At 45.3% G+C, this 11648-nt stretch overlaps 1 protein-coding gene across 2 annotated transcripts in view; it reads left to right on the forward strand.

Annotated features, from left to right (window-relative positions):
* The window catches only part of LOC137373320 (PC-esterase domain-containing protein 1A-like), a 48430-nt gene extending 37262 nt beyond the window's left edge, over positions 1–11168 (forward strand). The window contains exons 5-7 of one of the 2 annotated variants that reach the window (XM_068038176.1): positions 1022–1265; positions 4031–4231; positions 10967–11168. In XM_068038176.1, coding sequence (XP_067894277.1) covers positions 1022–1265; positions 4031–4231; positions 10967–11148 — 627 coding nt within the window. In that variant the 3' untranslated portion in view covers positions 11149–11168. The remainder of the gene's footprint in view (positions 1–1021; positions 1266–4030; positions 4232–10966) is intronic. The other variant, XM_068038239.1, reaches the window with a different exon arrangement.
* The last annotated feature ends 480 nt before the right edge of the window (positions 11169–11648 follow it).

An 11648-nucleotide genomic window follows, 5' to 3' on the forward strand; every position in this document is an offset into this window, starting at 1 on the left:
GGTTATCCAGGATCTGGGAAGCATCCTGGATCTCCCACATAGCAGAGGAGGTGCACTCTCAAGGTTGAAGCAACCCTGCCATTCCTTTATGCATTAGTTGACCCTTTGGTACTGCTAAAAAAAAGCTTTACCAATACCAGTACAGATAAATCCTACTAAAAATCAATACAGTTCACTAGTTAAAAAAATCTTACTGTAAAAAATATAATACCAGCTACTCACTTGTTGCTTATTATTAATACTTACTATTTTACTCGTTTTTAGTCTGCCAGTTGTTGACCACTACAACCCAGCTATTTACACACGCACCCTAACAGTAATGTACTAACCCAGCTATTTACTGATGCTCCCTTCCAGCAGTTACTCAGCAACCAATCACCTTGCAGCTTTCCTGTGATTGTCACTGTTTGCTTTTTTTTTCAAACTCCGGCGCTCCTGGACTCCCCTCCACTGCTCTCCCGGAAGGTAGGTGCGTTGGGCCATAATCCTCGGGCTCTATTTATCCGCTCTTCGCTCCGTGTTCTTCCTGCAAGTCCACTGCTCTCCCGGAAGGTAAGTGCTCTAGAGCGTGATCCTCAGGCTCCATTTATACGCTTCTCGCTCCATGTTCTCCCCACAGGTTTGCTCCTCTCCGCTGCTCTCCTGGAAGGTAGGTGCGTTGGGCCACAATCCTCGGGCTCTATTTATCCGCTCCTCGCTCCGTGTTCTTCACGTAGGTCTGCTGCTCTCCCGGAAGGTAAGTGCTGTAGTCCACGATCCTCTGGCTTTATTTAACGGCTTCCTGCTCCGTGTTCTTCCCAGGTCCACTCCTATCCACTGCTCTCCTGGAAGGTAAGTGCAGTAGGTCGCGATCCTCGGGCTTTATTTAACTGCTCCCCGCTCCGTATTCCTCCTGCAGGTCCGCTGCTCTCCTGGAAGGTAAGTGCTGTCTCTGTCTGCGTGAGTGTGCGTGTGTGTGGATTGAGCTCCCAGTGATGTATATCTGTCCATCTGTCATACCTGTGCTGTCTTTCTGATGCAGTTGCAGTATCTGGATGCAACTCTACGTTGCGATGTGATTGAAGCCAATTTCTACAGTGCAGTGTTGGCTGATGCTCATGGGTTTGATGTGTTGGACTTGCACTACGGATTCCGATTCCAGCTACAGCACCGAGCGGCAGATGGAATTCACTGGAACAAAGTCGTGCACCGCAGCATCACCATCATGCTGCTTGAACACATTGCAGACGCGTGGGGCGTGGCATTGTCACATAGGGGAGTACAAGGTATCAGAGCCCTTCCAGAATCACATCAGCTGGAGGGGAGCAAGGCATAGAGGGGGGAAGGGGGGAGAGGGTGAATGGGGAGGGGTAGTGAAGGGCCAGAGAATAGAAATTTGGGAAGATGTGATAAATCAAAGTAGGGACAAGGCAAGAGAGAAAGGTATTAATATGGGAAATGATGAGCAGACTGTGACAGGAAGGGACATTGATTATAAATCTAAGTGCAAATCAGGAGTCAAGGCTCGATGTTACAAATATAATAGAAGAACGAAACTAAAGGAACTAGCATTCGAAATAAAACAGATTAACTGATCGCGCAAATAGAAATAAATAAATATGATCTGATAACCATTACAGAGACATGGCTGCAGAACGACATAGATTGGGACCTGAATATTGAAGGGTACATGAAATTTCGGAAGGACAGGAAGCTAGGAAAAGGTGGAGGGGTGGCTCTGTTAATTAATGATGGTATTAGCGCACTAGGGAGCGATGACCTAACTTCAGGAGACCAGGATGGTAGAAGCGGTTTGGGTCGAGATGAGCAATGATAAAGGCAAGAAGTCACTTGTGGGAGTGGTGTGCAGGCCACCTAACAGTAACCAGAAGGTAGGACGGGGTATAAAGGAAGAAATAATGGGTGCTTGTCAGAAAAGTACAGTGATAATCATGGGGGATTTTAATCTACATTTAGACTGGAAAAATCAGATTGGCAAAGGTAGCCTAGATGAATAGTTCATAGAATTTTTTCTGGATAGTTTCTTCGACCAGCACGTTCTGGGGCCAACCAGAAAGCAGGCGATACTAGATCTGGTATTGGTGCAACGAGATAGGAGTAATTAATGACCTCATAGTGACAATGCCCCGAGGCAGCAGTGATCATAATATGATTGAATTTTACATTCAGTTTGAGAGAGAGTGGAGTGGGTCCAAGACTAGTATTTTAAACTTAAATAAGGGCAATTGTGAGGGCATGAAAGCAGAGCTAGCTAAAGTGAACTGGCAAAGTAGGTTAAGGGATAGGTCAATAGAGATGCAGTGGCAGACATTAAAGGGGATATTTCAGAATAGACAGAATAGATACATTCCATCGAGAAAGAAAAATTCCGAGGAGAGGACCCACCATCCGTGGTTAACTAGATAATATCAAACTTAAAGAAAAAACATATAATTATGCAAGAATGGGTGGCAGGTCAGAAGATTGAACAGAATATATATTTTTTTTTTTAAAAAGCAAAGAATGACTAAAGGATTGATGAGGATGAAAAGTTAGTGAACGAGAGAAACCTAGCTGGAAATTTAAAAACAGATAGTAAAAGTTTCTACAGATATTTTTAAAAAGTGTCAACAAATTGAGCGTTGGTCCTATTGAAAGTGAGTCTGGGCAATTAATAATGGAAAATAAGGAGATGACAGATGAACTGAACAGGTATTTTGCATCGGTCTTCAAGTAACATCCCAGAAACAGCTGTAAATCAGGAAATGGAAGGGAGGGAGGAACTCAAGAAAATTACAATCACCAGGGAAGTGGTACTGAACAAATTGTTGGAGCTGTGGGCTGACAAGTCCCCGAGTCCTGATGGACTTCATCCTTGGGTCTTAAAAGAAGTGGCTAGTGAGATAGTTGATGCATTGGTTTTAATTTTCCAAAATTCGCTAGATTAGGGGGAAGGTTCTGTTAGATTGGAAAATAGTGAATGTAACTCCTTTATTCAAAAAGGGAGGGAGATAGAAAGCAGGAAACTACAGGCCAGTTAGCTTAACATCTTTCATAGGGAAAATGTTAGAATCTATTATTAAAGACGTTCTAGCAGGGCATTTAGAAAAAAATTGAGGTAATCAGGCAGTCAACATGGTTTTGTGAAAGGGAAATCATGTTTAACCAATTTATTGGAGTTCTTTGAAGAAGTAACATGTGCTGTAGATAAAGGGAAACTGGTGGATGTACTGTACTTGGATTTCCAGAAGATCAAAGATTTTGCAGAAAATAAAAGCTCATGGTGTAGGGGGTAACATATTGGCGCGGATAGAAAATTGGCTAGCTAACAGGAAACAGAGAGTAGGCATCAATGGGTCATTGTCTGGTTAGTATGATGTAACGAGTGGTGTGCCACAGGGATCTGTGCTGGGGCCTGAACCTTTTACAATTTATATCAATGACTTGGTAGGAGGGACTGAAGGTATGTTTGCTAAATTTTCTGATGACACAAAGATAGGTAGGAAAGTAAGTTGTGAAGAGGACATAAGGAGGCTACAAAGGGATATAGATAGGTTAAGTGAGTGGGCAAAGACCTGGCAAATGGAGTATAATGTGGGAAATTATCCATTTTGGCAGGAAGAATAAAAAAAGAAGCATATTATCTAAATGGTGAGAGATTGCAGAGCTCTGAGGGTGGTGAGTCTTTAGAATTCTCTTCCTCAAAAGACAGTGGAAGCAGAATATTTGAATATTTTTAAGGCAGAGGTGGATAGATTTTTGATGAGCAAGGAGGGGAGGTGAAAGATTATCAGTGGGAATGTGGAGTTGAGGTTACAATCAGATCAGCCATGATTTTATTGAAGTTGCAGCAGGCTGGAGGGGCCGAGTGGCGGCGGCCTCCTAATTTGTATGTTCATATGATTGGGGGTGGAGGAGGTGAATGGGAGAGGTACAAATGGGGGTGGAGGGGGTGAAGGGATGGAAGGGGTGAACTTGAGGTGGGGGGGGGAATAAATGGGGAGGGGTGGTGTTCACATGTTACCACTAACATCCTAAGTTCTATTCACAGCCTCGGTACCAGTGGGGGTTATGGCGAGGGGTCTTCCAGTGAGTATGCGTGGGGTCGCTGCTCCATTCTCCCAGCGAGGGAGTTCAGAATCTCGTAACAGCAATGCTGTTGAAACAGACTTCATCCGTGACTGCACTGAATCTAGATGGGGTAACCACTGTCCTGGATACACCAGCTTTAACAGCAACACAACCTTGAACGGTACATTGTAGATTTACCCAGCTGACGTTTATTGTGCACAATCACTGAGGCTCCAGCTGTGCACTAGCAGTGTACAATATTTCTCAATGAAGGAAGGAGTGTGACAGTGTAGTGAACACTGAGCTTGTGGGAACAGGGGACCTGCCATCTCGCTCTGCTCACACGGCTGGCCTCTCACTGGTAGCTGCAGTAATATTTTATATAAATATATTTGGATTTTCGAAAAGTCTTTTTGATGAGGTATGGCAAAGAGTCGGTAACAAGGAGCAGAATGGATAGCAAGCTGGCTAAACAGAGAGTGAGGGTTAAAGGTCATTACTCAGACTGCAAAAAGGTGTGAAATTGTGTTCCACAGGGTTCATTGCTGGCAACACTGCTGTTCACCAGTTACATAAATTGTTTGGAATCGGGAATCAAAACTACAATTTCAAAATTTGTGAATGACACCAAATTCAGGGTGTTAGTGTTAACTAGAGGGCGGCACAGTGGCGCAGTGGTTAGCACCGCAGCCTCACAGCTCCAGGGACCCGGGTTCGATTCCGGGTACTGCCTGTGTGGAGTTTGCAAGTTCTCCCTGTGTCTGCGTGGGTTTTCTCCGGGTGCTCCGGTTTCCTCCCACAAGCCAAAAGACTTGCAGGTTGATAGGTAAATTGGCCATTATAAATTGTCACTAGTATAGGTAGGTGGGAGGGAAATATAGGGACAGGTGGGGATGTTTGGTAGGAATATGGGATTAGTGTAGGATTAGTATAAATGGGTGGTTGATGGTCGGCACAGACTCGGTGGGCCGAAGGGCCTGTTTCAGTGCTGTATCTCTAATCTAATCTAATCTAATCTAGAGGAGTTAAAGAAAGTATTAGATCAAAGTAAAAGGCTTATAATGTTGCCAGAAAGAGTAGTAAGTCTGAGGATTGGGAGGATTTTAAATTTCAGAACAGGAGGACCAAGAAATTGCTAAGAAAAGAGAATATGAGAGTAGCCTAGCAGGAGACATAAAAACAGATTGTAAACATTTTTACAGGTTGGTAAATAGGAAATGATTAGTGAAAGTAAATGTGGGTCCATTAGAGGCAGAGACAGGTGGAATTATAATGGGAAATAAGGAACTGGCAGAGACATTAAACAAATACTGTCTTCATGAAAAAAGCCACAAAGGACATTCTGGAAATAATGGAGAAGCAAGGGACTAAGTGGTGACAAATCCCCTGGTCCTGATGACCTGCATCCTAGAGTTTTAAAAGAGGATACATTGGTTTTGATCTTCCAGAATTCCCAAGGATCGGAAAGTAGCAAACTTAATCTGACTATTTAAGAAAGGAGGAAGAGAGAAAACGGGGAACAATACGCCAGTTAGCCTAACATTAGTAGTAGGAAAAAGGTTAGAATCTATTATGAGGGATGTGAATACAGGGCACTTAGAAAATGATTACCTGAGTAAGCAAAGTCAACACGGATTTATGAAGGAGAAATCGTGAATGACAAATCTGTTAAGGTTTTTGAGGATGTAACTAGTTTTTAAAAAATTTGTTCATGGGATGTGGGCATCGCTGGCCAGGCCAGCATTTATTGCCCATCCTTAATTGCCCTTGAACTGAGTGTCTTGCTCGGCCATTTCAGGGGGCAGTTAAGAGTCAACCACATTGCTGTGGGTGTGGAGTCACATGTAGGCCAGACCAGGTAAGGACGGCAGATTTCCTTCCCTAAAGGACATTAGTGAACCAATTGGGTTTTTATAACAATCAACAATGGTTTCATGGTCACCATTAGACTAGCTTTTCAATACCAGATTTATTAATTGAATTCAAATTTCACCATCTGCTGTGGTGGGATTCGAACACATGTCTCCAGAGCATTAGCCTGTGCTCTGGGTTACTAGTCTAGTGACAATACCACTACGCCACCACCTCCCCAAGTAAGATGGATATGGGAGAAACCAGTGGATGTAGTGTATTTGGATTTTCAAATAGTATTCGATAAGGTGCCACACAAGAGGTTATTACACAAAATTAGGACACATAAGAACAGGAGCAGGAATAGGCCATTTGGCCCCTCGAGCCTGCTCCACCATTTAATACAATCATGGCTGATCATCTGCTTCAACTTCACTTTCCCACCCACCCCTCATATCCCTTAATTCCCTAAGAGATCAAAAGTCTGTCTATCCGAGCCTTAAATACATTCAACGACGGAGCACCCACAACCCTCTGGGGTAACAACCCTTTAAGTGAAGACATTTCTCCTCATCTCAGTCCTAAATGATCGGCCCCTTATCCCTTTTCCCTTTATCCTGAGACTGTGTCCCCATATTTGAGATTCCCCAACCAGGGGAAATAATCTCTGTGTCTACCCTATCCAGCCCCTTCAGAATCTTGTATGACTCAATTAATTCGCCTCTCATTCTTCTAAACTCCAGAGAATACAGGCCCAGTTTACTCAGCTTCTCATCATAGGACAACCCCCTCATAGAGTCGTACAGCATAGAAACAGGCCCTTCGGCCCACAGTGTCCATGCCGACCATAATGCCTATCTATACTAATCACACCTGCCTGCATTAATTCCATATCCCTCTATGCTTTGCTCATTCAAGTACCTGTCCATCATCCCAGGGACCAATCTAGTGAATCTTCACTGCACTGCCTCCAGTGCAAGTATATCCTTTCTTAAATGTGGAGACCAAAACTGCACACAGTATTCCAGGTGTGGTCTCACCAAAACCCTGTACAGTTGTCACAATACTTATTCCTGTGCTCCAATCCCCTTGCAATAAAGACCAACATGCCATTTGCCTTCCTAATTGCTTGTGTACCTGCATGCTAACTTTCTGTGTACCTTGTACGAGTGCCAGCAAGTCTCTCTGAACATCAACATTTAGAAATTTCACACCTTTGTAAAAAGGTGGACTAGTAATCTAGAGCCCAGGCTAATGATTTGGGGACATGGGTTCGAATCCCACCACGGCAAATGGTGGAATTTGAATTCAATTAATAAATCTGGAATTGAAAGCTAGTCTAATGATGGCCATGAAACCATTGTCAATTGTTGTAAAAACCCATCTAGTTCATTAATGTCCTTTAAGGAAGGAAATCTGCTGTCCTTACCTGGTCTGGCCTACATGTGACTCCAGACCCACAGCAATGTGGTTAACTCTTACAGGCCCTCTGAAATAGCTGAGCAAGCCACTCAGTTCAAGGGCAATTTGGGATGGGCAATAAATAAATGCTGGCCTAGTCAGCAAACTCACATTCCACAAACAAATTTTAAAAAAAAGGCTTTTCTGTTCTTACGACCAAAATGAATAATTCCACACTTCCCGACATATCCTTCATTTGCCATCTTGTTGCCTACTCACTAAATCTGTCTATATCTCTTTGCAGCGCCTCTGTGTGCTCCTCACAGCTTACATTCCCACCTAACGTTGTATCTTCAACAAACTTGGATAGGTTAGGAACATAGAAACATAGCAACAGCAGTAGGCCATCCAGCCCGTCTAGCCTGCCCCGTCATTCAGCTAGATCATGGCTGATCATCTGCCTCAACACCACTTTCCTGTGCTATCCCCACATTCCTCAATGTCATTAGTATCCAGAAATCTCTTGATCTCTGAACATGCTGAATGATTGAGCTTCCACAGCCCTCTGGGGTAGAGAAGTCCACAGATTCACCACCCTCTGAATGAAGAAATTTCTCCTCATCTCACTCTTAAAGGGCCTGCCCCTTATTCTCAGACTGTGTCCCCTTGTTATAGACTCACCAGTCAGAGGAAATATCCTGTCCACATCTACCCTGTCGAGTCCTGTAAGAATTTTACAAGTTTCAATGAGATCACCTCTCATTCTTGAACTCTGGAGAATACAGGCTCAGTTTCCTCAATGTCTCTTCATAAGACAATCCTGCCATCCCAGGAATCAGTCTGGTGAACCTCCATTGCACTCCCTCTATGGCAAGTATATCCTTCCTTAGATAAGGAGACCAAAACTGTACACAGTATGTGAGGTGTGTTCTCTCCAAGTTACTCTGTCTTTTCGTCATGAATATAGATTGTAAATAGCTGAGGGCCCAGCACTGATCCTTGTGGCACTCCACTAGTCACTGCTAAAGGCCAGCTACCTGACCCGAACCCGATGGGACCCGACAATATGTGCCGCGTTCGGGTCGGGTCAGGCCCCTCTTCTGGGTCCGGCTTTCGGGTTCGGGTCAGGTCGGGCTGAGTCCAGGTCGTGCTTGGGTCAAGTCTGGCCGGACACACATGATAAGTGCTCTGTCGGTAAGGATGAAAAATAAAAAAACACCTGAGCTGGGAGTCTGGGACGAAGGGATGGGGTCGGGTTGGGCTTGGGTCGGGTTGGGCTTGGGACGAAATTGGAGGGACTCGGGCTGGGTCCACTGTGGATTGATCGGGTTCGGGTCGGGTTCTCTCTTTTTCCTGACCTGAGCAGGCCTTTAGTCACAGCCTCCCAACTTGAAAATGCCCCATTTATCCCTACTCTTTTCTTCCTGTCCATTACCCATTCCTCTATCCGTGCTAATATATCACCACCAACTCCATGAGCCCTTATCTTGCATATTAGCCTTTTATGTGGCACCTTTTCAATGCAGGACGATATAGATGGGCTGGTCAGATGGGCAGAGCTGTAGCAAATGGAATTTAATCCTGAGAAGTGTGAAGTGATGCATTTTGGGAGGACTAACAAGGCAAGGGAATATACAATGGATGGTAGGACCCTAGGAATTACAGAAGGTCAGAGGGACCTTGGTGTACTTGTCCATAGGTCACTGAAGGCAGCAGCACAGGTAGATAAGGTGGTTAGGAAGGCATATGGGATACTTGCCTTTATTAGCCAAGGCATAGAATGTAAGAGCAGGGAGGTTATGATGGAGCTGTATAAAACGTTAGTTAGGCCACAGCTGGAGTACTGTGTACAGTTCTGGTCACCACACTATAGGAAGGATGTGATTGCACTGGAGACGGTGCAGAGGAGATTCACCAGGATATTGCGTGGGCTGGAGCATTTCAGTTATGAAGAGAGACTGGATAGACTAGGGTTGTTTACCTTAGAACAGAGAAGGCTGAGGGGGGACGTGATTGAGGGATACAAAATTATGAGGGGCATAGATAGAGTGGATAGGAAGAAACTTTTTCCCTTAGCGGAGGGATCAATAACCAGGGGGCATGGATTTAAGGTAAGGGGCAGGAGGTTTAGAGGGGATTTGAGGAAAAGAATTTTCACCCAGAGGGTGGTTGGAATCTGGAACACACTGCCTGAAGAGGTGGTAAAGGCAGGAACCCTCACAACATTTAAGAAGTATTTAGATGAGCACTTGAAACGCCATAGCATACAAGGCTATGGGCCAATTGTTAGAACAGCCAGGCGCATGATGGCCGGCATGGAGACGATGGACCGAAGGGTCTATTTCTGTGCTGTATAACTCTGTGACTCTATAACTGCAATCTGTAACCACATGGCCCGGTAAATCCCCCACTCTACCATTGCCATCAAGCTGCGAGACCAACCCTGGTTCAATGAAGAGTGCAGGAGGGCATGCCAGGAGCAGCACCAGGCATACCTCAAAAAGAGGTGTCAACCTGGTGAAGGTACAACCCAGGACTACTTGCATGGCCAAACAGCAGAACCAGCATGCGATCGATACGGTAAGCTATCCCACAACCAACGAATCAGATCTAAGTTCTGCAGTCCTGCCACATACAGTCATGAATGGTGGTGGACAATTAAACAACTAACTGGAGGAGGTGGCTCCACAAATATCCCCATCCTCAATGATGGGGGAGCCCAGCACATCAGTGAGAAAGATAAGGCTGAAGCATTTGCAACAATCTTCAGCCAGAAGTGCCGAGTGGAAGCAAGTCACTTTCACGCCGCACAAGTGTGTTGTCAGGAAATTTGGCTACAATACATTCTGTCCCTTCATCCGAGTCATTGATACAGATTGTAAATAGTTAAAACTCCAGCACTGATCTCTGGGGAACTCCACTAGTTACAGTTTGCAAACTTGAACGTGCCCCTTTAATCCTGACTCTCTGTTTCCTGGTATATTGGTAAGGATAGAGAATTGGCTAACTATTACACTCAACATCATTAGCTCTTGTGTAGTAACCTTTTATGTGGCACCTTATCGAATGCCTTTTGTAAATCCAAATGCACTACATCTACTGGTTCCCTTTATCCACCCTGCTTGTTGCATCCTCACAGAACTCGTCTCTTTCCTCAGAACAGAGGGTGAGGTGAGATTTAATTGAGGTGTATTAAATGATGATGGGCCTAGGTAGAGTGGATAGGAAGGATCTATTTCCCTCAGCAGAGAGGTCAATAATCAGGGGGCATAGATTTCAAGTAATTGGTGGAAGGATTAGAGGGGAGTTGAAAAATATTTTCACCAGTAGATGGTGGGATCTGGAACTCAATGCCTGAAAAGGTGGTTGAGGCAGAGACCCTCATCACATTTAAAAGACACCTGGATATGCACTTGAGGTGCCGTAACCTACAGAGCTATGGACAAAGAGCTGGATGGTGTGATTAGGCTGGATAGCTACTTGTTGCCAGCATCGACACAATGGGCTGAATGGCCTCCTGTGTCAGAAATTTTCTATGTTCCTTTAAACACAGTTCTGTTAATTCTAGGCTGTTGCTTTGTGTAGGGAGTGGTGTGTCCCTGTTATGATGCAGGCAGGCGTGTGCTCTCCTGGCGTGTGCTGACGCATGTTCCTTGTGTTGCAGCTGCCTTTGAGTGGTATGGCGAGGATTTGGTGAGACGGCACGTCGGGAGATTCCGTTCAGTGGCCCAGACTACACGTCCTGGGGCCCATGAGACTAACAATCTGGTAATGAGACGTCGACTGTTGCACAGAAGGATTCCAGCACCATACGGCCAACCCCACTACAGACTGGGCCACTGCTGATTGAGGTGGAGGGGGCTGTGTGGTGAGGGCTGGGGGTGAGGGGGGAATCTTGTGGAAGTTGGGGTGGGGGTCTGTGGGTTCAGGAGTCTTGGGACATTTTGTGTGTGGGAGGGAAGTTAGGGGTCACAGGTTATATGTGTGTTGGTTCAGGGCTTTGTGTGGGGTAGGGGGAAGGGGTGTTAGGATGGGGAGGAAGAGGGGATGTTGGGGGTGGGGGGGGCAGGGAGAAGGGGTGCTGGGGGAGGGGCAGTTTCAGCAGGGTCTGAAAGTTTCTTTGCCAAGTTTTCTATTTAGAAAATTTGCCTCCTGATAATTTGCACAGTTTGTTGTTTCATTTAAAGATGCAGTAAAATGGTTTATAGATTAGAGTATCGCCACCCAATCCGAACCCGACGGGACCCAACCGAGTTCGAGCTTGGGCCGGGCCGGGCCGGGCCGGGCCCGACACACTCTAACAGTTTTGCGTTACAGTTGTGTTAGTGAAACACTGGAAACCGCAG

Source organism: Heterodontus francisci, chromosome 1, assembly GCF_036365525.1.
Source record: "Heterodontus francisci isolate sHetFra1 chromosome 1, sHetFra1.hap1, whole genome shotgun sequence".
NCBI classification, from domain to species: Eukaryota; Metazoa; Chordata; class Chondrichthyes; order Heterodontiformes; family Heterodontidae; genus Heterodontus; species Heterodontus francisci.